Raw genomic sequence first — 27,146 nt, 5'->3', positions numbered from 1 at the left:
TAAAGTCATGTCTGCATGAAACGTCACGTCTGCATGGAAATGTTCAAGCTTTGATACGCGGGTTTATACTGAAAACTGGTGGAAAGCGTTGTAAGGCTTAAAAACTTTCTTCATAACATTAGGCAGCATTAGCTTCACCTTTTCAACTTCCATTTAACTGGCCAATCACATGGCAGCATGTAGACGTTGTGAAGACGACTTGCTGAAGTTCAAACTGAGCATTAGGATAAAGCAAAATGAGATCTAAGTGACTTCAAGCTTTGTTTCATCTGAGTATTTACATGGACTTTCACACACAACCGTCTCTAGAGTTGACAGAATAATCTCCTAACAACCAGAATCTGCTGGAAACATCATGACAACATGGATCCATCCTGCCGTCAGGATCAACGCTTCAGGCTGCTGCTGGTGTGATGGTGGGGAGAGGTCTTCTGGTTCCAGTTTGGTCCCCCTAGTACCAGCATGACATGGTTTAACCTCCACAGCCTGGTTATCTGAGTGTTGTGGCAGGATGTCACAAAGCTAAAATCATCTCCAACAGGCCAGTTTAACCAGTCACAGGTCTGTGTCCACCACATCGCTAACAGCTGTTTTACAACCAGAGCTACAAAGCAGGAGACGTGTGTGTGCTGTCTGACACACACACACACACACACACACACACACACACACACAGCTGGTAACCTGAGTACAAGCTTCCTGTAAATTATCCATAACACTGCTTCACTCTCTCCAAGCCAAGCCGCAGCGTAACTCCGAGCTTTTACCGGGAGTGTTTTACCTGGTACGGTTGGCATGGTGACTGGTCAGACAGGAAGTCCAGCTGTCTGTCCAATAAGAACTCCACCGCTGTGACCGATGACAGGAGGCTCTTCCCCACCACCGGTTTAAATGCCTGCAAACACAAACACAACATCATCATCATCAGCAGCAGGAGGAGGAGGAGGAACAACATCATCATCATCATCAGCAGCAGCAGCAGGAGGAGGAGGAGGAGGAGGAGGAACATCATCATCATCATCAGCAGCAGCAGCAGCAGCAGCAGGAGAGCTCAACAATGCAAACATTCCACATGAATAAACTCCATTTTCACTCATTTCGTTGTATTTCAGAGCTGCTCGCCTCAAACACACCCACACAAGCTGGACAGAGAAATGAAGACAGGAGGGTTGAAAGAGGAAGAAACAGGAATGAAGGGGGGAAGCTAAATGAGAGAGTGAGAGAAGGGATTAGAGGGAGGGAAAGAAGAGTGGAGGCATGACGAGGAGGAGGGAGGGATGATGGAGAAAGAGCAGGATGCAGAGGAAGACATGTACAGAGATGAATGACAGTTCAAAGGGAAAAAACTCTGCTTTGATGATTCCTCTCTGACACACACACACACACACACACACACACACACACACACACACACACACACACACACACACACACACACACACACACACACACACACACTTTCTGATCAAGAGTGTGAACCTGAGCACACACACCTAGCAGCAAAGGCTTGTTGTTTACATGCAGCCGTACGCTGGTCGTTACAGTCGCCGTACAACACCAACATATCACTGTTCTGACAGACAGCTTATAGAATCTGTAGATTTTAATAATCAATGTCATAATGATGAAACATAATACTTCATCCCGCTGCTTTCTGACTTTCTAGTTATTATAACGATGTTACATCCTAAAATAAAAACATAGAGAAGTTTTCTATGTTCTTTAAAGAACCTCTGCCATGGGCCACAGTTCTCTCCATTTTGAAAAAGTTCCTGAATCCAAGCGGTGATCCGGATCACCACTAAAATTAAACCAGGTCTTCCTTTTTATATTTCCAACAACTCCTGAAAATCAAAAAAAAAAATTCCGTCTATAACTTTTTGAGTTATCTCAGATAAATGCCGGTAAAAATATAAGCTTCTTGTCAGAGGTAATAATGATTTAAAATTTCTTTCCTTTTGTTATTTCCTTTCTCTGTACATGTTTATACATATGTGTGTGTGTGTGTCTGTGTGTGTGTGTGTGTTTATATAGACTGTCTGGAGTTCAAAATAACTAAATAATAATGTAAAAGTCCCATATTATGCTAAATCCACTTTCCAGGTTATCCAACCGCCATACGTGTCTCCATATCCTGTGTTTCAGCCAAGTGGCAGTTTTATGCAGAAGTGCATAAAACTGCAGTTCCCCCTTCATCCACTAGGGGCTGCAAAACAGAGCAAATCCCCATAGACTCCCATGTTAAAAAGACCAACTTCACAGCAGAAATAAACATGTTTACAGCAGAAATAAACATGTTTACAGCGGGAATAAACATGTTTACAGCAGGAATAAACATATTTACAGCAGGTATAAACATGTTTACAGCAGGAATAAACATGTTTACAGCCTGGTTCAAAAATCCATTTTAGGTTTAATAGGTCAGGTTTACCTTCATGACAACTGTGGGGGGAGTGAATTTTTTTTTTTCTAACTTACTAAAAGTAATTTAATCTTCAAGTTCAACATATTTAGGGGCGTGTCCTTTTGATTGACAGGTACCCGATCTCCCGCTTCAAGTCAGAAGAACATAGAACAACCGCGGTTTTTAGCCGGTTAACAACGTGACTTAGCTTTAGCCCGCTTACCTCCGTTAGCTGGTTAGCTCCTGTTATGTCCGGGTTAGCTCAGTTAGCTCTTAGCTACGGAAAGCTTGGAGTTTGCTCGATGTCAATCATCCACCATGACGCTCACAGCCCCCCTCTCAGTTCCACCTCTTTGCCCATATTTGTATTTTCCGGGTGAGACGAGACGCATGCCCCTGCCAAGATGGTGATGGTAGGAACCGCCCACCGAGCTTCAATTCAGCTCTTCAGAAACCTACGGGTGACGTCACTGAGGCTCCGCCCATCTTTTATACAGTCTGTCACCTCTTTACTTGTTGTTTTTAGCATGTGTGTGTTCACGTCTGATTTCTTTTCTTTTTGTGAAAGTATTTTAAAAGCAGTTTTTTGTTTACATTGTTCAGACTAATTATTTCTTCCTGCAGTGTCTGATTCGCAAAAAGACACTAAAACATGGTTGAAAACCAGCAAAAATATACAGACTGAGGTGAAGTGGTTGAAGACAAGTGGAAAAAGTGTTTTTTATTATGGATTCAGATGCTCTGAAGTTTTCCTCTAATCTGCTTGCTGTGAATTCTACGTCACCAGACAGAATAAAACACGCGTGTGCTGGGAAACATGACACTGAGCCTGTTTATGCTCATCTGCATCACATTTCTCCAACTCATCCTGGAAGTCTGCATTTATCCCATTAATCACACCGATTCAGGAAGCTGGGACTTTTCAGCCTTTTTATGAACTGGGACCTATTATAGGTCATACTGGGAACTATCCCAGTATGAAGGAAACTGCACGGCGACCACACTGATCAGACCAGAAAATCCCACATGCTGCAGCCAGGCAGACAGAAATGAAACCACACACAGGAAATGAGGCTTTGTAAAGCAGAGACCAACAGGGGAAGTCCTGCTGTCTACATCACCACAGCTTACAACACAACCACACGTCTGCCAGCCAATCACTGGCCAGCATCTGTGTCACATGACCACACCGACTGCATTACCAGGCATTTAACCTAGTTAATATGTATCCCATGAACCAGGTTACATGTCGACATCACAGAGAAACCATCAGGTTACGTAGGTTAGGGCAGTGGTTCCCAAACTGGGGGGCGGGCCCCCAGGGGGGGGCCCAGAGTTATCACAGGGGGGGCATGGCAAGGCTAAATGAAACTTGGGAGTTTTTACACCGGATAAATTTCTAAAAATACTCATTGGAAATTATGATAAATCAACGAGACTTCAAGTAATAAAAAAAGAAAAAACTATGGTGGAGCATATCTGCCCCTGCTTGACCAGTAATAGTAATGATCAATGGTAGGTAATAATGAGACCACAGTCTTTTGCATGTACTAAAATATTATCATCTAATATAATGAAGTATGAAACCAAGTTAAGTTAAAACACCACTTGGATACTTTTCATCCTCAACACAAAGAAAAGCCTGCAGGTTACTACAGAAATAAACTATTCAACTATCATATAGGGCAATGTTGTTTTACTAAAGCAGCTTTGGTCTCATAGAAAACTCACCTGAAGTAGTTTGCAGAGATTCCTGGTTTAAAATGTTTAACACTAAAGCAGAAGAATGGATAATAATACTGACACAGTTTTAATTATACCTACAATAAAGCCACAAAAACTATGTTTCTTCGGTTTGTGTGACAGGACGCTCGACATTATTGTCGTCGATGAAATGGGGGCCCTGCAGAAAAAGTCTGGAAACCACTGGGTTAGGGTAACGTGTTTGGGCCAAAACTAAACAACAGACAAAAGCCAGGTTTGTGGATTATTCAGTCTGAAATAAAGACGAAGAGCGGAAGAGTATCATCCAGATGAAGTCAACACCTTGAGCCACATCTCTGTTGTAATTTCCTGTCCTCTCGCACTGAAATGACGTTACGCCACTTCTCCTCATCTCAGCTGCCACTGGGTCACTTCTGCCAGGAACAAACGGCCGCGGAGTTTTCCAGAACGGAGGAGAGGCGTTGGTGAAAGCCAGAAAAGCTGAGGTAGAACCAACAGACGAAACATCGCATCAGCGTCCGGACACGCCAAGGACACGCCACGGACACGCCACGGACACGCACATCTGGTCCAGCCGTGTCCTCCAGGAGACTGTTATCTCCAACACCAGAGCATCCTGGTCGCCCCCCCCGGACAATTCAATAGGGGTGGGAAAATCAAATCCAAAAATCGAAAATCAGGATTTTTTTGTTTCACAATTTTTCTTCACAATTTTCAAACAAATAAAAATAATCCATGATTAGATTTTTGTTATTTTTATTGTTTCTATTGATCTGTTTACTTGTCTTTTTGGGCATTATAGCAGCAGAATGACGGTCTGGTTACTGGGTCGTTTTTTTCTAATTGAAATCAAGAAAAATGACCAAAAAAAAAAAAGTTTTAGATATTTATTGTGTTTTTAATATATATATAAAAAAAATCAGCAATATCAAATAATTGTGAGAATCGCAATTTAAATCGAATCGGCACCCAAAACAATCTGAATCGTATCGGGACAAAAGCGTATCGTCACAGCCGTACAATCCACACGTCTGAGTTTCTATAGTAACCTGCTGAATCCCATCACAGTTAATGCCAGTCAGGATGCTCCAATCAGGAGCTCCGAAGCCAAACTGCTGGAGGCAGAATCTGCCGATTACAATCATCCATCACTGATTATATGTTTTATTTATAATCTGATGTATTCTTCTGACCAGCAGCCTGACAGATAAATAATTAGATTATTATGATCTGAAAGCCAGAATCTGTAGTAACAGGAGATGTTCTGATGTTTTTCAGAGGTGAAAGAAACAAAATGTCTCATCTCACCTCCTGAAATCCACACCTGCAGGTTAAAGCTCCATCATATGTGAAGAGGATCCAGAAACACGCCGTCTTCTCTGGACCAAAGCTCATTTAAAATGTTCTGAGTGGAAACCTGGATGAAGATGTGGAATAGTTTGTGGACAGCATGGACGGCGTGTCCTGCAGACTAAAGAGGAGAGGGAGCATCCAGCTTGTTATCAGCCTGCATCTCTGATGGGATGGGGTTGCATTAGTGCCGATGGCGTGGGCAGCTTCCACATCTGGGAAGCTCCATCAATGCTGAAACATCTGCTCCCATCCAGACAACGTCTCTTTCAGGGAAGACCTTGCAGGTTCCACCATGCTGGACCACAGAACTGCTCTCCTCACTTCCAGATGTTTCCAGATGTTAGAAGAAGAGGAGATGCTAACGATGCTAAACATCATCCTGGAAACACTTTTACAGACGTGTTGCTGCATCAGATGATAAAATGTCTCAGTTTCATCATCTGACATGATGTTTATCTTCTACTGGGAATAAAATCTGACATGATGTTTATCTTCTACTGGGAATAAAACCTGACATGATGTTTATCTTCTACTGGGAATAAAATCTGACATGATGTTTATCTTCTACTGGGAATAAAACCTGACCTGATGTTTATCTTCTACTGGGAATAAAATCTGACATGATGTTTATCTTCTACTGGGAATAAAATCTGACCTGATGTTTATCTTCTACTGGGAATAAAATCTGACATGATGTTTATCTTCTACTGGGAATAAAATCTGACCTGATGTTTATCTTCTACTGGGAATAAAATCTGACATGATGTTTATCTTCTACTGGGAATAAAATCTGACATGATGTTTATCTTCTACTGGGAATAAAACCTGACCTGATGTTTATCTTCTACTGGGAATAAAACCTGACCTGATGTTTATCTTCTACTGGGAATAAAATCTGACATGATGTTTATCTTCTACTGGGAATAAAATCTGACCTGATGTTTATCTTCTACTGGGAATAAAATCTGACATGATGTTTATCTTCTACTGGGAATAAAATCTGACCTGATGTTTATCTTCTACTGGGAATAAAATCTGACATGATGTTTATCTTCTACTGGGAATAAAATCTGGCATGATGTTTATCTTCTACTGGGAATAAAATCTGACATGATGTTTATCTTCTACTGGGAATAAAATCTGACATGATGTTTATCTTCTACTGGGAATAAAATCTGACATGATGTTTATCTTCTACTGGGAATAAAATCTGACATGATGTTTATCTTCTACTGGGAATAAAACCTGACATGATGTTTATCTTCTACTGGGAATAAAATCTGACATGATGTTTATCTTCTACTGGGAATAAAACCTGACATGATGTTTATCTTCTACTGGGAATAAAATCTGACATGATGTTTATCTTCTACTGGGAATAAAATCTGACATGATGTTTATCTTCTACTGGGAATAAAATCTGACATGTTTATCTTCTACTGGGAATAAAATCTGACATGATGTTTATCTTCTACTGGGAATAAAATCTAACTTGATGTTTGTCTTCTACTGGGAATAAAATCTGACCTGATGTTTATCTTCTACTGGGAATAAAATCTGACATGATGTTTATCTTCTACTGGGAATAAAATCTGACATGATGTTTATCTTCTACTGGGAATAAAATCTGACATGATGTTTATCTTCTACTGGGAATAAAATCTGACATGATGTTTATCTTCTACTGGGAATAAAATCTGACATGACGTTTATCTTCTACTGGGAATAAAATCTGACATGATGTTTATCTTCTACTGGGAATAAAACCTGACATGATGTTTATCTTCTACTGGGAATAAAATCTGACATGATGTTTATCTTCTACTGGGAATAAAATCTGACATGATGTTTATCTTCTACTGGGAATAAAACCTGACATGATGTTTATCTTCTACTGGGAATAAAATCTGACATGATGTTTATCTTCTACTGGGAATAAAATCTGACATGATGTTTATCTTCTACTGGGAATAAAATCTGACATGATGTTTATCTTCTACTGGGAATAAAATCTGACATGATGTTTATCTTCTACTGGGAATAAAATCTGACATGATGTTTATCTTCTACTGGGAATAAAATCTGACATGTTTATCTTCTACTGGGAATAAAACCTGACCTGATGTTTATCTTCTACTGGGAATAAAATCTGACATGATGTTTATCTTCTACTGGGAATAAAATCTGACATGATGTTTATCTTCTACTGGGAATAAAATCTGACATGATGTTTATCTTCTACTGGGAATAAAATCTGACATGTTTATCTTCTACTGGGAATAAAACCTGACATGATGTTTATCTTCTACTGGGAATAAAATCTGACATGATGTTTATCTTCTACTGGGAATAAAATCTGACATGATGTTTATCTTCTACTGGGAATAAAATCTGACATGATGTTTATCTTCTACTGGGAATAAAACCTGACATGATGTTTATCTTCTACTGGGAATAAAATCTGACATGATGTTTATCTTCTACTGGGAATAAAATCTGACATGATGTTTATCTTCTACTGGGAATAAAATCTGACATGATGTTTATCTTCTACTGGGAATAAAATCTGACATGATGTTTATCTTCTACTGGGAATAAAATCTGACATGATGTTTATCTTCTACTGGGAATAAAACCTGACATGACGTTTATCTTCTCCTGGGAATAAAATCTGACATGATGTTTATCTTCTACTGGGAATAAAATCTGACATGATGTTTATCTTCTACTGGGAATAAAATCTGACATGTTTATCTTCTACTGGGAATAAAACCTGACATGATGTTTATCTTCTACTGGGAATAAAATCTGACATGATGTTTATCTTCTACTGGGAATAAAATCTGACATGATGTTTATCTTCTACTGGGAATAAAACCTGACATGATGTTTATCTTCTACTGGGAATAAAATCTGACATGATGTTTATCTTCTACTGGGAATAAAATCTGACATGATGTTTATCTTCTACTGGGAATAAAATCTGACATGATGTTTATCTTCTACTGGGAATAAAATCTGACATGTTTATCTTCTACTGGGAATAAAACCTGACATGATGTTTATCTTCTACTGGGAATAAAATCTGACATGATGTTTATCTTCTACTGGGAATAAAATCTGACATGATGTTTATCTTCTACTGGGAATAAAATCTGACATGATGTTTATCTTCTACTGGGAATAAAACTTGACATGATGTTTATCTTCTACTGGGAATAAAATCTGACATGATGTTTATCTTCTACTGGGAATAAAATCTGACATGATGTTTATCTTCTACTGGGAATAAAATCTGACATGATGTTTATCTTCTACTGGGAATAAAATCTGACATGATGTTTATCTTCTACTGGGAATAAAATCTGACATGATGTTTATCTTCTACTGGGAATAAAACCTGACATGACGTTTATCTTCTCCTGGGAATAAAATCTGACCTGATGTTTATCTTCTACTGGGAATAAAATCTGACATGATGTTTATCTTCTACTGGGAATAAAATCTGACATGTTTATCTTCTACTGGGAATAAAACCTGACATGATGTTTATCTTCTACTGGGAATAAAATCTGACATGATGTTTGTCTTCTACTGGGAATAAAATCTGACATGATGTTTATCTTCTACTGGGAATAAAATCTGACATGATGTTTATCTTCTACTGGGAATAAAATCTGACATGATGTTTATCTTCTACTGGGAATAAAATCTGACATGATGTTTATCTTCTACTGGGAATAAAACCTGACATGATGTTTATCTTCTACTGGGAATAAAATCTGACATGATGTTTATCTTCTACTGGGAATAAAATCTGACATGATGTTTATCTTCTACTGGGAATAAAACCTGACATGATGTTTATCTTCTACTGGGAATAAAATCTGACATGATGTTTATCTTCTACTGGGAATAAAATCTGACATGATGTTTATCTTCTACTGGGAATAAAATCTGACATGATGTTTATCTTCTACTGGGAATAAAATCTGACATGATGTTTATCTTCTACTGGGAATAAAATCTGACATGATGTTTATCTTCTACTGGGAATAAAATCTGACATGTTTATCTTCTACTGGGAATAAAACCTGACCTGATGTTTATCTTCTACTGGGAATAAAATCTGACATGATGTTTATCTTCTACTGGGAATAAAACCTGACATGATGTTTATCTTCTACTGGGAATAAAATCTGACATGATGTTTATCTTCTACTGGGAATAAAATCTGACATGATGTTTATCTTCTACTGGGAATAAAATCTGACATGATGTTTATCTTCTACTGGGAATAAAATCTGACATGATGTTTATCTTCTACTGGGAATAAAATCTGACATGATGTTTATCTTCTACTGGGAATAAAACCTGACATGACGTTTATCTTCTCCTGGGAATAAAATCTGACATGATGTTTATCTTCTACTGGGAATAAAATCTGACATGATGTTTATCTTCTACTGGGAATAAAATCTGACATGTTTATCTTCTACTGGGAATAAAACCTGACATGATGTTTATCTTCTACTGGGAATAAAATCTGACATGATGTTTATCTTCTACTGGGAATAAAATCTGACATGATGTTTATCTTCTACTGGGAATAAAACCTGACATGATGTTTATCTTCTACTGGGAATAAAATCTGACATGATGTTTATCTTCTACTGGGAATAAAATCTGACATGATGTTTATCTTCTACTGGGAATAAAATCTGACATGATGTTTATCTTCTACTGGGAATAAAATCTGACATGTTTATCTTCTACTGGGAATAAAACCTGACATGATGTTTATCTTCTACTGGGAATAAAATCTGACATGATGTTTATCTTCTACTGGGAATAAAATCTGACATGATGTTTATCTTCTACTGGGAATAAAATCTGACATGATGTTTATCTTCTACTGGGAATAAAACTTGACATGATGTTTATCTTCTACTGGGAATAAAATCTGACATGATGTTTATCTTCTACTGGGAATAAAATCTGACATGATGTTTATCTTCTACTGGGAATAAAATCTGACATGATGTTTATCTTCTACTGGGAATAAAATCTGACATGATGTTTATCTTCTACTGGGAATAAAATCTGACATGATGTTTATCTTCTACTGGGAATAAAACCTGACATGACGTTTATCTTCTCCTGGGAATAAAATCTGACCTGATGTTTATCTTCTACTGGGAATAAAATCTGACATGATGTTTATCTTCTACTGGGAATAAAATCTGACATGTTTATCTTCTACTGGGAATAAAACCTGACATGATGTTTATCTTCTACTGGGAATAAAATCTGACATGATGTTTATCTTCTACTGGGAATAAAATCTGACATGATGTTTATCTTCTACTGGGAATAAAACCTGACATGATGTTTATCTTCTACTGGGAATAAAATCTGACATGATGTTTATCTTCTACTGGGAATAAAATCTGACATGATGTTTATCTTCTACTGGGAATAAAATCTGACATGATGTTTATCTTCTACTGGGAATAAAATCTGACATGATGTTTATCTTCTACTGGGAATAAAACCTGACATGATGAAAATGAATTTTTCCGTCAGAACGAAGAAAAAACACATCGGCTGGTTTTTATTCTAAATAAAACCCCATCATGTTCGGACTACATCCCCAAAGTGACCGGAGGACAGAACTTAATGGTGAGGTGTTATTAACACCAGCAGCTGAGGTATGCCAGCCAGCAGTCTGCGTGGGAGTCTTATACCCACAATCCTGATGTCAACATCTTAAACAGCTTTAAACTCAGCACAACGTTCAAAGGTTTACATCTAGAGTCAGTTTGTTAGCTTAAAGGTCACATGATGGACGTCTGACAGCTGATCAAGCTGTCCTCTGATACTGTGATCGATACCGTCTGAGAGCCTGTTCAGGGCTGAGCAGCAGGAATCCGACCTGAAAGCAGCTAAATGTGACGAAGCTGTGAAGAAGAAGAGGGTTGCGGGGAAGCCAGAGCGTCGGAGCAAAGCCCCGCCGAAGGAACACAGTAATCTGTTTCCATTTTCAGAATTAGAGGACAGAATCCTGGACGTTACCTTTCTTCTCCGTTTCCCAACAACGCAACGGAGCAACGGCTCGGCAGAAAGACGCCCAGCAGGGACCCATCCACCGAGGGGAGCAGATAGAAGAGGAAGGATGATGGTGATGAAGAGCAGTGAGCAGGGGAAGGCAGATGGTGAGGAGGAGAAAAAAGAGGCAGAGGACGAGCTAGACGACCGACATTTTGACTGCTGCTGACGGAGGGAGAGAAGAGGAAGGAGGGAGGGATGGAGGCAGGGCCCAGCAACGCTCACTTCCTCTGTCTGTGTGGAAGTGTGACGCACACTCGCTCTCTTTCACTTTCCCTCGCTCTCTTCTTCCATCCCACCCGCCTCTCTCTGCTCCAACTTTATTAGAATCACATTTCCTTCCTTACAGACGTGTCTGTACGAAGAGAAGCTGGAAATGCTCCGCATTATGAAACCCGGTTTCATCAGTAACTGGTGGATTTAATGAACGTTAAACAGGAACATCCTGAACTGGACAAAAACATTCCCGTTTTACTGAGTTTCTCTGTCATCTGAGGAGTTCTGTAGGGACGCACCGATCCACTTGTTAGGAGTTCTGATCAGATACCGGAAATGTGAATATCTGACACCAGATGTGTTTATGTGAACATTATTGTGACTATGGTTATTACTGCTGTTATAACTAAGATTTCATCAGGTTGTAATAAATGACCCATCCTTTCTGAACTTACCTCACCAATACAAGTATAATAACATTACTGATCTAACTATTTCATTCATTCTTTCATTATCCTAACCACTTAATCCAATTCAGGGTCGCAGGGAAGCTGGAGCCTATCCCAGCTGGCTTTGGGCGAAAGGCGGCGTCCATCACAGAGACAAACAACCACACACACACACACACACACTCCTAAGGGTGATATAGAGTAACCAACTAACTTAACCTAATATCTTTGGTGGTAGGAAGCCGGAGTACCCGGAGAGAACCCACGGATACACGGGGAGAACATGCAAACTCCACACAGAAAGACCACTGTCCAAACCCCTCCCCAGCCAAGGATCGAACCAGCGACCTTCTGGCTGTGAGGCCACAGTGCTAACCACCATGCCGCCATCGACCCTTCTAACAATTTCAATAGGTTTTATTCTCATTTGGCACATTTGACCTACATACAACTATAAATGTGTGGTTTTGAAACAAAGATCTCACTTTTAGTGGAACAAAAAATATCACATTTTAACATTCAAGGCATTTATTTCTTTTTAAACACGTCTGAAGCATCAAACACATCTGCGCTGGCTACGACTAGTGTGGTATCGGTACATTTATTAATACCAAGTACGAGTACACACGCTTGGTGTTGAACTGATACCAATATAGTAGATTTTTGTAAACCTTTAACCTTGTTTAAGACCTGAAAAAGACCAGCCTGTGTGACCTCTGTGGGCACAGAAACTGAAATCAAGCACAAGATTCCTTTTTATCTGACTAATTATTAAAGACAGGGGTGCCCAAACTTTTTTACCTCCAAGGGCCGAACTGAAAATGATCCAGTGAGCCACCGTCCAAACTCTGCAGCTTTCAGGATGAAACATGAGTTAATGTAAAAAATTAGTTTAATTATTGTTCAATAGCAAATATAGTGTATTTTCCTATCAAACAAAAATCAATATGGCAATAAAACGATAAAACCATAGTCAGCGGGGCAACAAACAATGATTACAGCCAGTAAACTGCAGCCGAGCCAAACATGTCAGCAACAGGAAACAGTGCACATGGAACAAGGCGAGCTGCTGATGCTTAGTGGGAAACATGAGGTGGATCTATGGACATGACCAGTCTCTCCGTGCTGGCTGCACCTGCCTCACTGACAAGCTGAGGAGGTCACGGAGGTGTGAGTCCGCCAGGGTCCCTCTCAGTCTGGACTTCTTCAGGTTCATGACTCAAAGTATTCTCTCTTCATCCAGTTCTGCATGGCATTAATATAAACAACGACTAGCGGGCCAAAAGCAAAGTGCTGGCGGGCCAAAAGAAGGCCTGCGGACCACACTTTGGTTTTAAATCAGGGGTGCCCAAACATTCAGCCTGTTTTGGATTCATTTGGTCCAGTTAAGGGTCCCAAGTAAGTCCATCCCAGTAGTCACTGGGAGAGAGGCAGGTACACCTGGACAGGTCGCCAGTCCATCACAGGACCACACAGAGACACACACACACACACACACACACACACTCATAGTAACAGTATAGAGTAACCAGTTAACCCAACATGACTGTCTTTGGATGGTGGGAGGAAGCCGGAGAACCCGGAGAGAACCCACACATACACGGGGAGAACATGCAAACTCCATACAGAACGGCCACCGTTCCATCCCCCAAACCAAGGATCGAACCAGCGACCTTCGCCACTATTCCACCATGCAGTCTGTTTCAGATTTTAACTCTTTAAATACCACTTTTACTACTTTATTAATTGCATTATTTATTCCCCCGAAAAGAAAACAAAATAATAAATATTAAAGGGACGTTTCTCTGGTGGTGCTTTGACTCTTCAACGTGTCAAAGACTGGCAGCCATACTGGTCTGGTAAGCATCAGATCATCTCACTGGAAATGTTCCAGTGCAACATCTCTCCATCTCCCAGTCATCCCAGTAAATCACCCATTCTGTCACGTCAGCATTTCACTGAGAAGAGTTTTCCCATTTCTACTGGATTCCAGCAGATCCAACCATTTCCCCACTGACAGATGCAGGACGTTCTGGTGTTTAGACAACGGAGCCATGCGACCACCAGGTGGCGCTAAGACCGACTGTTCTTTTGTGTGAAATCATTTCTGATCAGTAAAATGTCGAATATATGGATGAGGAAATGGTTTAGAATAGATGAGATGTTTATAGATGCGTTCATGTTACGCGGTGAAACAGTGAAAACGATGAGCAAATGAAAACGTACCAGAGGAGGGGAAAGGGTTAAACTTGTGCACATGAATCACCTGATACAGCTTATAAAAAATGAATAATTTATCCTTCATCTGCGTTTAATAACAATTCCAATAAAGCTCTGATGTCCCAGCTTTCCAGCAGCACTTAGACACACCATGTATTTGTGAAACTGAGGAGTCTGGTGGCTTAACTCCACACCAGAGGCCATCTGAGCCATAAGGTCATGTGATCCGTGCACACATCCACAGCAACCGGCACATCTGCGAGGCTGAAGGTAAAAAGCTGGGTGTAAAATATTCATGTGTGTGTGTGTGTGTGTGTGGTTTGTAGTATGTACATGTGTCTCTGGATCTAAACATTTCCATCCATACAGAGCCTGAAGTGACCTTTGACCTCATCGGGTGACCACAAAGCAGCTCTGATTAATCTGCTCATCACTCAGCTGATTTAAACTCTGCTACTATATATGCAAACACCCGGCTGGAGGGTTGGATCCTGCACAGCATCTGCCACGATGACGCTGGATTACAGGCGCGCACACACACACACACACACACACACACACACATCACCATGTTGGTTTCTCATCTCTTCTCACCAGTCTGTAGGACTGAATCTACCGGAGTTCATCAGTAAGAACACACACACACACACACACACACACACACCTGGAGGTGCTTGTAAACATGGAGACATTTCATCACGATGAAGTGAGGCTATAATTACACACACACACACACACACACACACACACATCTACAGAAGGCAGATTAGAGGCCAGCTCCATCTGCTCAGGGGGACGGAGACAGCCGGGTGGGGGTGGCTGCACTTTTATTGACCTAATTCTGGTAACACTACGTCTGACCTACCCATGAGCAAGGCACACGGGTGCTGGCTGCGTTTTACCAGCACTGCACTGGTGGGCAGAGTAGATTTACCTCACAGCAGAAGAAGAAACACAAAAGATAAACTTTATTTGATGAGCCTCACATGTTGTGCTGGGAAGAATAGAACCAGCAACCCTCGCTGTGTAAAACGGAGGTTTTAAACTCTCCACATCAGACATCGGACCAAAGCAGTAAATTCTGGACTGGTGGGGGACCCGACGCTCACGTGATCAATATCTCTCACACACTGTCGGTTCCATCAGCGACAGATGACTGATGGTGAAGCGAATAAGTTCACCGCCTCAGATGGCGTCACGCCCTCTGTGATCATCTGGACATGATGACGACCCCGCTGCTGCGTCTAGGATTACCAACGTAACACGACACTGAAAGCTTAAATATACATGTCTGATAGGCTATAAACCAATCAATCAATCAATCAATCGTGTCTGTCTGAGAACTTCTAGTCTGTTTCTCAGACCATGAAGGCTGGACACCTTGCTGACTGACGGTACGCTCCGGGAGCTTGAATTAATGAAGATGTTTGTTGACATCAGAAAGCAGCAATGCTAATATGTAGCATGGCAACAATGCTAACACGTAGCATGGCAACAATTCTTACATGTAGCATGGCAACAATGCTAACACGTAGCATAGCAACAATTCTAACATCTAGCATAGCTAAAATTCTAACATGTAGCATGGCACCATGACAGGAGAAAGGTAAAAGACTCCACCAGCATCTCTGATCATTTTTCCACATAAACAAGGCATCATATGAAAGCAGAGACTCTGCTGGTTACAGAGACGTCTGTCTCGTCTCTGTGGGACAGAAACTCTGGAAGACGTCTGTCTCGTCTCTGTGGGACAGAAACTCTGAAAGACGTCTGTCTCGTCTCTGTGGGACAGAAACTCTGAAAGACGTCTGTCTCGTCTCTGTGGGACAGAAACTCTGAAAGACGTCTGTCTCGTCTCTGTGGGACAGAAACTCTGGAAGACATGTGTCTCATCTCTGTGGGACAGAAACTCTGAAAGACGTCTGTCTCGTCGCTGTGGGACAGAAACTCTGGAAGACGTCTGTCTCGTCGCTGTGGGACAGAAACTCTGGGAGACGTCTGTCTCGTCGCTGTGGGACAGAAACTCTGGAAGACGTCTGTCTCGTCTCTGTGGGACAGAAACTCTGGAAGACGTCTGTCTCGTCGCTGTGGGACAGAAACTCTGGGAGACGTCTGTCTCGTCTCTGTGTGGGACAGAAACTCTGGAAGACGTCTGTCTCGTCTCTGTGGGACAGAAACTCTGGAAGACATCTGTCTCGTCTCTGTGGGACAGAAACTCTGGAAGACGTCTGTCTCGTCGCTGTGGGACAGAAACTCTGGGAGACGTCTGTCTTGTCTCTGTGGGACAGAAACTCTGGGAGACGTCTGTCTCGTCTCTGAGGGACAGAAACTCTGGAAGACGTCTGTCTTGTCTCTGTGGGACAGAAACTCTGGAAGACGTCTGTCTCGTCTCTGTGGGACAGAAACTCTGGAAGACGTCTGTCTCGTCTCTGTGGGACAGAAACTCTGGAAGACGTCTGTCTCGTCTCTGTGGGACAGAAACTCTGGAAGACGTCTGTCTCGTCTCTGTGGGACAGAAACTCTGGAAGACGTCTGTCTCGTCTCTGTGGGACAGAAACTCTGGAAGACGTCTGTCTCGTCTCTGTGGGACAGAAACTCTGGAAGACGTCCGTCTCGTCTCTGTGGGACAGAAACTCTGGAAGACATCTGTCTCGTCTCTGAGGGACAGAAACTCTGGAAGACGTCCGTCTCGTCTCTGTGGGACAGAAACTCTGGAAGACATCTGTCTCGTCTCTGAGGGACAGAAACTCTGGAAGACGTCTGTCTCGTCTCTGAGGGACAGAAACTCTGGAAGACGTCTGTCTCGTCTCTGAGGGACAGAAACTCTGGAAGACGTCCGTCTCGTCTCTGTGGGACAGAAACTCTGGAAGACGTCTGTCTCGTCTCTGTGGGACAGAAACTCTGGAAGACGTCTGTCTCGTCTCTGTGGGACAGAAACTCTGGAAGACGTCCTAACTAAGACTTTATTAGAGCTTTATTAGAAACGACGAGGGTTTTTACAGTGAAGTGAGCACTCTTCCTGCAGTACACAAGCTTTGGGATGGCTTCCTTCTGGAAAGTTATTGATGTTTCTGAGGTGAATTTGGACATTAAGCCTTTATGCTCTGTGAATAAGAGATGTCAATACAGGAATATGATTAGTTTTCACCTGATAAAAGGTCAAAGGGCACATCAGGGCCTAGTCAGGTGGTTTTCTACCTCTGCAGTTGCTCATTACACATTTTTATCCATTTCTCAATAAACCAAGCCACTGTCCTATTATTCAAGGCTTATTTTTACTATAAATACACGTGTTTTCAGGAGATAACCTCTTCAATGTTCTACTATGTTCAGGCTGAATTTATAAACATGAAAAAAGATTTTTTTTTGTTGTTTCTAAATGGCAGCAACGTGTTTTACAGTCATGCTCCAGCGTCCCGCCAGCCTCGCGTCAGATCAGGAAATCATCCTGAAGCGAGTCGATAAAAGCAAGATGAATAAAACTGGCCTGAAAAGCCCGACGCTGCTTCTGCATTGTGGTCCAACAGTAAGATTTAAAACCATCATGATGAGACGTGGTTGGAGGCGTTCGCTGCAGTCAGGTGTTTTCTGTGACGTCTGCACCTGGTGGCAGGTGTTCTGGTCCGCGGCTCATCAGAAAACTGCTCGAATCCCTCTTTGGTTTTTACTTTTATTTAAACAAAGTTCAGAAGCAGCTTCTCCTGTCACTAAATCATCATTTAGCAAACTTTAATTAAATGACTTTTTTCAGTTTCCAGTTATTGGAGTGACTCTTGTAAACCTTTCTTTAACAGGAGGGGCCATTACTCCTGAGCACCGCTGTTTAATGAGTTATATATAAAAAAAACTGGACTGGAAAATAGATTATTGGATTTAAAGAAAAAAAAGAACAAAAAGCTGCTGCTCAGAACTACAAACATGTCAGTTCCTCTGGTAAAAAACTACATTTTAAACCATGTTATCTATCCATACTCTGGCTAGGAGCCCAGCTACCATCCAGAGACTGTGGACCCGCTGTGAGACCACTGAGATCAACAATGAGGCAAATTTTCACGGACTAACCAGAGTCCTGGGTGATCCAGTCACAGACCATTCCAGCGTAACCTGGTAACCAGCCCCAGCCTCCATCAGTCCCAGCAGCTGGACTGGCTGGGTGGGTCTGACCGTCTAAATCCCAGATACTGACCTCAGAGCCTGGAGGGCTCCTGTCCTGCAGGTTTTACATGTTTCCACCTGACGGATCCAGCAGCTTGTCAGGTTCTGCTCCTAAACCAGTTTACTGGTGTGGGTGAAGGCCACAAACCAGTAAATACTGGTAAATGGCTCACACTTTCATAGGGTGTCTTATGTCTTCAGCATGCTGACACGTGGACACAGCAGGTCAACCTGCAGCTGTCTGAAAATACACTCTCTGGCTTGTGTTTGGGCAGGAGGAAGATGAGTCATCAGAGGCTTCATGTAATACCCAGGACAGATGAGACGAATACAGACTGAGTCACTGAGTGGTGTGTGTGTGTGTGTGTGTGTGTGTGTGTGTGTGTGTGTGTGTGTATAACAGAAGGAGGAAGACTCTGGGTGAGGAAAATGTTTTTTTGTGCTGTGTTAAAATTAATAAGAGCTGAAATAATGTGTTGTAAAATAGACTAAAAAAAAATTATTAAAAGTAATTATATCCCATTTCATATCATATCATATTATTACATTATATTACTTTATATTATATTATATTATATTATATTATATATATATATATATATATATATATATATATATATATATATATATATATATATATAACAAACATTTTTTGGCTCTAAAAATATGAATAAATGTATGTTTTTGAAGTGTCTCTATGATGAACATTTCAGTCTAATTTATTTTAAAATGCAAGTCCAGAAGGACAGACAGTAATAATTTTTCACAAACCCCTTTATTCATCTTGTATTGATCCTCTCAGATTAGCTTCTGCCAGAAACACACCAACAGAGGAAGCTCCGCCCCATGTCCCACCTGCAGCTGTGTCTGATTGGTCAACTGCTAGGAGTAGTTATACTGAGCAGTGAAAGTGGGCGTGGCTTTCTTCTCGTGAACGTGCACAACCTAACAAGATGACCAATCACTGAGTCCTTCCCCATGACGTCACTAAAGTTTCAAAGTAGAAAAAACTCAATAAAACCAGTCGTTTCCGTCACCATGGAAACTAAAGTAGAGCGTGCTGGAAAACTAAAACATGTGTTTAGGTGATAAAAAACGGCGGCACTCACATGTCCGATGAGTATTCATCACTATAACACTGTAGAAAGCTCAGAAAACTAGAAATAGCATCATAGAGCCGCTTTAAGGGATGAAATCCCTCGATGATGAGCTCAGATTATTTCTACACCAGGGGTCGACAACGAGTATTTGGCCTTTCTGACCAGCTGAATTTCTGACCAAAATAACGCCTTTAAAGCTTAAACCTGTTTTTTTCTTTTGTATTTATACTTTTATATACGTGTCATATTTCTATATCATATTTGAATGTCTACACCATGCTGTGGCTAAGGGAGCTGCCTTTTGGTGCCCCTAGTGGATAAGGGGTGAACTGCACTTTGACACTTCCACATAAACTTCACTTTAAACCACCGGAGGCTGCTGCTCACAAACACATCATAATGTAAATAAATAATACAACCTGAGTAATTAGTGCATTGTTCCAAAGATTACAGCGTGTTGTAGAGTAATATTAGCGACTGTTGCTACATTACTAGTATTACTTAGTATTAGTGAAATCAGGAACCGTTTCACCTGAGTGAACACAGCGTAAACTATGACAAGGCTTCATCAGTGGCGTCGAGGCTTTCTGAGCCACAGTGGCTGCCGTTGTTACAGAAGTGAGGTGCTAGAACACATCATACGTCTGAAAGTAATCCATGATGTCAACTTTAGATGGAAGTAATTCTTACATAATGTCCCTTTAATGCTGGAGGCATTAATACAAACGTATCACTTCTGCTGATACTGATGTATTGCTGGATTTTTAATCAGTTTCTCTTTTACACAAATTTTGAATTGAGCTTATGTTTATCTAATAGTATTATAGACACAGGCCTGTAATGTGGCTGGTGTTAGTGGAGAACAACAAAAAAACCCTCTATAATAACAAATTGTAGCAGAGATTTTGAAAATGAGGGTTTAATGTGACCTAATTTTTGGAATTCAAAGAGTTAAAGTTCTCTGACTGTTTGTTGGGAGGTTTTTTAAGAAGTTTAATGGAAAATAAAAAGCAGAAATCAGTGAATGATTAGTTATCCATGATGAGTTAAGCTGTTAAATGAAACTAGTGACAGTTAACAGTCGGGAATATGGGAGAGCAGTGCGAACTGGTGATCACATGACCTGACAAAAGTCTGAATCTAATCATCTCGTTTCACCGTCTTTCAGTTGAAAGCACAACCTAATGTTATAATTTATTCAAAAAAAGACCAATTCTGGAGGCTTTGATGTTGTTGCTATGACAACAGCAGCAGATGGGAAAGAGATGACTAACGAGTGAGAAGAGATGGAGGAGGAGTCAGACCGAGAGAAAAACAAGCAGAATCAGTGTCAACCTCCTGATTCTTATCTCTGTGTGCACCAGATGGCGCTGTCAACTCTGCTATTACATAATGACACAGTCAATCACGCTCACGCGCGCATGCACGTGCACACGCACATGTACAGAAATATGCAGACGGTCAAAAACTGAACTCTTCTTTCACTGAGCGACATGAAAACAAACAGCTCTGGAAAAAAGAAGGGACAGCAGCTCAACGCCACAGACACACACTCAGCAACCCCACCACCAGCTATAGTGTGTGTGTGTGTGTGTGTGTGTGTGTGTGTGTGTGTGTGTGTGTGTGTAAAAAACAGTGTGGTGTAAATGCAACAGAAACACCACAGCAGCCACGAGGCCGCCACATCAAAACATGAGTAATGACAGAGATTTAGAACAGACCATCAGTTTTCTCTAATAAACACACGCACACACACACACACACACACAAACACAAACACCTTGGGGGCATCTAGGGACACCTTGGGGGCATCTAGGGATACCTTGGGGGCATCTAGGGACATCTTGGGGGCATCTAGGGACACCTTGGGGGCATCTAGGGACATCTAGGGACACCCTGGGGGCATCTAGAGACACCTTGGGGACATCTTGGGACACCTTGGGGGTATCTAGGGACACCTTGGGGACATCTAGGGACACCTTAGGGGCATCTAGAGACACCTTGGGGGCATCTAGAGACACCTTGGGGGCATCTAGGGACATCTAGGGACACCTTGGGGGTATCTAGAGATACCTTGGGGGCATCTAGGGACACCTTGGGGGCATCTAGAGACACCTTGGGGGCATCTAGAGACACCTTGGGGGCATCTAGGGACATCTAGGGACACCTTGGGGGCATCTAGGGACACCTTGGGGGCATCAAGAGACACCTTGGGGGCATCTAGGGACAGCTAGGGACACCTTGGGGGCATGTAGAGACACCATGGGGGCATCTAGGGACATCTAGGGACACCTTGGGGACATCTAGAGACACCTTGGGGGCATCTAGGGACACCTTGGGGGCATCTAGGGACATCTAGGGACACCTTGGGGGCATCTAGGGACATCTAGGGACACCTTGGGGGCATCTAGGGACATCTAGGGACACCTTGGGGGCATCTAGGGACATCTAGAGACACTTTGGGGGCATCTAGAGACACCTTGGGGGCATCTAGAGACACCTTGGGGGCATCTAGGGACAGCTAGGGACACCTTGGGGGCATCTAGAGACACCATGGGGGCATCTAGGGACATCTAGGGACACCTTGGGGGCATCTAGAGACATCTAGGGACACCTTGGGGGCATCTAGAGACACCTTGGGGGCGTCTAGAGACACCATGGGGGCATCTAGGGACATCTAGGGACACCTTGGGGGTATCTAGAGATACCTTGGGGGCATCTAGGGACACCTTGGGGGCATCTAGAGACACCTTGGGGGCATCTAGAGACACCTTGGGGGCATCTAGGGACATCTAGGGACACCTTGGGGGCATCTAGGGACACCTTGGGGGCATCTAGAGACACCTTGGGGGCATCTAGGGACATCTAGGGACACCTTGGGGGCATGTAGAGACACCATGGGGGCATCTAGGGAATTCTAGGGACACCTTGGGGGCATCTAGGGACACCTTGGGGACATCTAGAGACACCTTGGGGGCATCTAGGGACACCTTGGGGGCATCTAGGGACATCTAGGGACACCATGGGGGAATCTAGGGACACCTTGGGGGCATCTAGGGACACCATGGGGGCATCTAGGGACATCTAGGGACACCTTGGGGGCATCTAGGGACACCTTGGGGACATCTAGAGACATCTAGAGACACCTTGGGGGCATCTAGGGACACCATGGGGGCATCTAGGGACATCTAGGGACACCTTGGGGGCATCTAGAGACACCTTGGGGGCATCTAGAGACATCTAGAGACACCTTGGGGGCATCTAGGGACACCTTGGGGGCATCTAGGGACATCTAGGGACACCTTGGGGGCATCTAGGGACATCTAGAGACACTTTGGGGGCATCTAGAGACACCTTGGGGGCATCAAGAGACACCTTGGGGGCATCTAGGGACAGCTAGGGACACCTTGGGGGCATCTAGAGACACCATGGGGGCATCTAGGGACATCTGGGGACACCTTGGGTGCATCTAGGGACACACCTTGGGGGCATCTAGGGACATCTAGAGACACCATGGGGGCATTTAGGGACATCTAGGGACACCTTAGGGGCATCTAGAGACACCTTGGGGGCATCTAGAGACACCTTGGGGGCATCTAGGGACATTATGGGGGCATCTAGAGACATCTTGGGGGGCATCTAGGGACATCCAGAGGAATTTAGGGGACATCAAGGTAACGGCTAGGAATATCTTAAGGGGCATCTAGGGGGCATGTAGGAACATCTAAGGACATCTAGCAATCTCTAGGGATAGAACTGGTGTCTGTTTTAAATGAAGTACAATCGAACAGGAATAATATTTATTTTCCTGCCTGTCAGAAGATGACATGATGCCACGTGTCCGATCACACCCGTTCTGTTAACATGAAGTTTTACTGAACCTGACGTGTGTAAACATGCAGCACATGTTGGGACACATGTTAATGCTCAGAAATGTCGGACATCCTGGAAACTGAAGAAGCAGAAACAGAGATTTCTGCGCTGCGTGTACATGTTGCTGTGCACGTACAGCCGCGTAGGAGAAAGGCCGGATGGTAAAACGCTTCGTCCCGATGATGATCAATACAAATGACAGCAGTGCAGATGTTTGAGGAAGGAGTTAAACTGCACTGAAAAGCAGATGTTGGCAGGTTTTCTGCGTCCAGCCCAGCAGACCTGCACCATGGAGGGGGACTAGTTTAAAGACTGTAATCTTCCTGCTACTGAATGAGTGCAGCCAACAGGTAAATCAGCGTTTTTCTGCCTCTCTAGAGATGTATTTATGCCACGACTGAAAGACAAGCGAACTTCCCAAACAGATGATTCTGTGTTTTATCAACAGGAACGTTCAGGAGTTTCAGCCTGCAGCATGATGGAAGGTTTGGTGGCAGAAGGTGGCGCCGTAACGGCACCATCAGCTCGCCGTATGACCGAGTCGCGTCCTGTTTCTGTGTCTGGTCTCTGAATGGAAAGCAAAGGTCTTACCAGTGCGGGCCACGGTATGTGCTTGGGCTTGGTACCCTGCAGCAGGCCTCCTGCTCCTCCTCCTCCTGCTGCTCCTTCCTTTCTTTTGGCCCAGACCAGCTGGTGCTCCAGTAGAAACAGCTGGAAATCTTCATAGACCTTCACCCACTCTCTTTTCTCCCACTCCTGGTCATCAAACTCCACATAAACCTGAACACAAGACAGGAAAACATCCGTTATATGATGTAGAAAACCTGCGTGGCTGATTCAGGGAGGCTGCTGATAACCCCCCCAGAGCAACCTGAGACCGAACCGGAAGCAGGAATGATAACATCTGACAGAAAACAGGTCAGAAATGCAGAGACATACATGCCACCCTGTTATAACCCCTCTGAACATGCAGAACTAGTTTAAAATGACCTCTCCACCTCATCAGTGTGGCATTTTTCTGCTCCTAAGCTGCTGATCTGGCCCCTCGTTTTCTGTCTGAAGGACTAGTTCTGTTTCTGCAGCCGAAGGAGAGCTGCTTCCGCCTGCACAAAGAGACCGTTTCCACCTCCAAACGCTGCACCTTCTACGTGTTCACCGGCTGAGGAAGCGGTGAAGGACGAATCCCACAGGTCCTGAAGCAGGCTGGATGTGGACATCCGCAGACTGTTTTCCCTGCTGCTACAGCAACATGTAACGTGACTAGAGGCACGCGGCTGCATCTGCAGGTTCTTTCTATAAATATAAATGTGATTGCGGACAAATCCACCGTCTGGAGGAGATAATATGGAAGGAAGCACAGAATCAATATCCAAATGATGCGCTGCTTACAGTGGTAGAAACCTTTCTGCATCCTGGGGAAGATAATCTGCTGCATTCTGGCTGCACAGATGTGCACACGCATTAGCCATCTTTCTCTGATCTCTCCATTTCATCTCCTCTCATCTTCGTCCTCCCTCCCCCACTCCTCTTCATAGGCAGAGTGAAAGACGGGATCAACGAGTGCATCCCTCCAGATTCAGCCCTCCTCACCGCCTGCTGCAGTCAGCTGAGCGACGTTTACAGCAGCACATCCAAACAACACTAATCTGCCTCTTTATTAACACCTAATCCAGCCTTCAGTCATCACGCAGACTCACCCCCCCCCCCCCCCCGCCAAAACTCATTTGGTTTTGTTTGTGCCGGCAGCAGTCATTCCCGGTCTAATCCAGCCTTCTCACATGATCCACCGCCCTCTGTCCATCCCTTCACATCCAGACAAAGCTCGGTGTGTGACAGTCTTACTTCATTACACCTGAAACTTCACCCTTGTGTCGTTTAGATCCCAGAACAAGCAGAATAAACTTCATTTAAACACACGCTGCTGTTCTAGCGTTAAAGACACAGCAGCAGATTGAATCAAGTAAATCTACTTAAGTCAGTCGATAGATCAGATCCCAACTGCCAGATAAAATCATCTCTTTATCTCTGATAAAGACGGCTCTCCTCAGGCAGCTCCTCCCAGACCCAAACCCCGTCTCAGCCGGGGGGTGGGGGGGGGTCTCAGACTTTGGTCAGGCTCATATGGCTGTAAAAGGTCAGATAAGTCCGGAGGTCAAAGGTCAACAGTAAGATCTTTAAATGAATTCTGACACACTGGGAGCCAAACAGGCTAAAACAGGAGAGAGGAGATCTCTGCTCCTGGTTCAAAGTGCAGCAGCTGAGCTGCAACCATCTCCAGCTGACTAACCCTGAAAGCACTCTGCTCTTTAGGTTTTTTCTTTTACATAAACCAGCCTGTAGAAGCTGAAGTTTTTACTCCCAGTTGGCACGCAGACGTGACGTTTCCATGCAGACGTGACGTTACCATGCAGACGTGACGTTACCATGCAGACGTGACGTTACCAAGCAGACGTGACGTTTCCATGCAGACGTGACGTTACCATGCAGACGTGACGTTACCATGCAGACGTGACGTTACCAAGCAGACGTGACGTTACCATGCAGACGTGACGTTACCATGCAGACGTGACGTTACCAAGCAGACGTGACGTTTCCGTGCAGACGTGACGTTTCCGTGCAGACGTGACGTTTCCGTGCAGACGTGACGTTTCCGTGCAGACGTGACGTCTCCGTGCAGACGTGACGTTACCAAGCAGACGTGACGTTTCCATGCAGACGTGACGTTTCCATGCAGACGTGACGTTACCAAGCAGACGTGACGTCTCCGTGCAGACGTGACGTCTCCGTGCAGACGTGACGTTACCAAGCAGACGTGACGTTTCCATGCAGACGTGACGTTACCAAGCAGACGTGACGTTTCCGTGCAGACGTGACGTCTCCGTGCCGACGTGACGTCTCCGTGCAGACGTGACGTTTCCGTGCAGACGTGACGTGACGTCTCCATGCAGACATGATGTTTCCAAGCAGATGTGATTTTTCCATGCAGACATGATGTTTCCATGCAGACATGTTTTCAGCGTCAGCTGTCAGAATCTGAGGCTAAAATTATGTAAAACGAATGTATGAATAGATGAAGCAGCATAAAGAGCAACCAGAAGAAGAAAACAGATCAGCAGCGACCAAGCCTTTTCTCATCTGCACATAATTTTTTTAATGCCTGAAACACACACACACACACACACACACACACACAACACTGTTTATATATTGACACGCTTCTTCCTGCTATTAACTGGGGCTGAGGTGATATGCTTTTCTCACGATTCAATTTTTAACGATTTGTTGGATGCCCTTACAAGTTTTGCATGATGACAGAGTTTAGAGACTATATCACAAGAAATGTATGTCAGTTTTTAAGATTTATTCAGCAGCAACACATCTGACGCAGCTGTGTGGCACCTGACAGGGTTTTGGTCAACAAGCAGCACTCACCAGCAAAACCATTAGCTCCTTTAAGCTCTCTGATTGGTGGAAAGTCTGACAGGAAATGTCTTCATCATCATGTCCAGGTGAAAATAGAGGTCTCTTAGCAACATGGTAGTG

General features: G+C 43.2%; 1 protein-coding gene across 1 annotated transcript in view; it reads right to left on the bottom strand.

Moving 5' to 3' along the window:
• Positions 1 to 27,146, bottom strand: part of jmjd1cb (jumonji domain containing 1Cb) — a gene marked incomplete at its 5' end in the record, with an annotated part of 139,834 nt that overhangs the window by 39,706 nt on the left and 72,982 nt on the right. Inside the window, 2 exons of the mRNA XM_079260522.1 lie at positions 782 to 895; positions 24,195 to 24,383. Coding sequence (XP_079116648.1) covers positions 782 to 895; positions 24,195 to 24,383 — 303 coding nt within the window. The remainder of the gene's footprint in view (positions 1 to 781; positions 896 to 24,194; positions 24,384 to 27,146) is intronic.

This window comes from Telmatherina bonti, assembly GCF_933228915.1.
Source record: "Telmatherina bonti genome assembly, chromosome: 21".
Taxonomy (NCBI): Eukaryota; Metazoa; Chordata; class Actinopteri; order Atheriniformes; family Telmatherinidae; genus Telmatherina; species Telmatherina bonti.
This window is presented reverse-complemented; position numbering and strand designations above follow the sequence as displayed.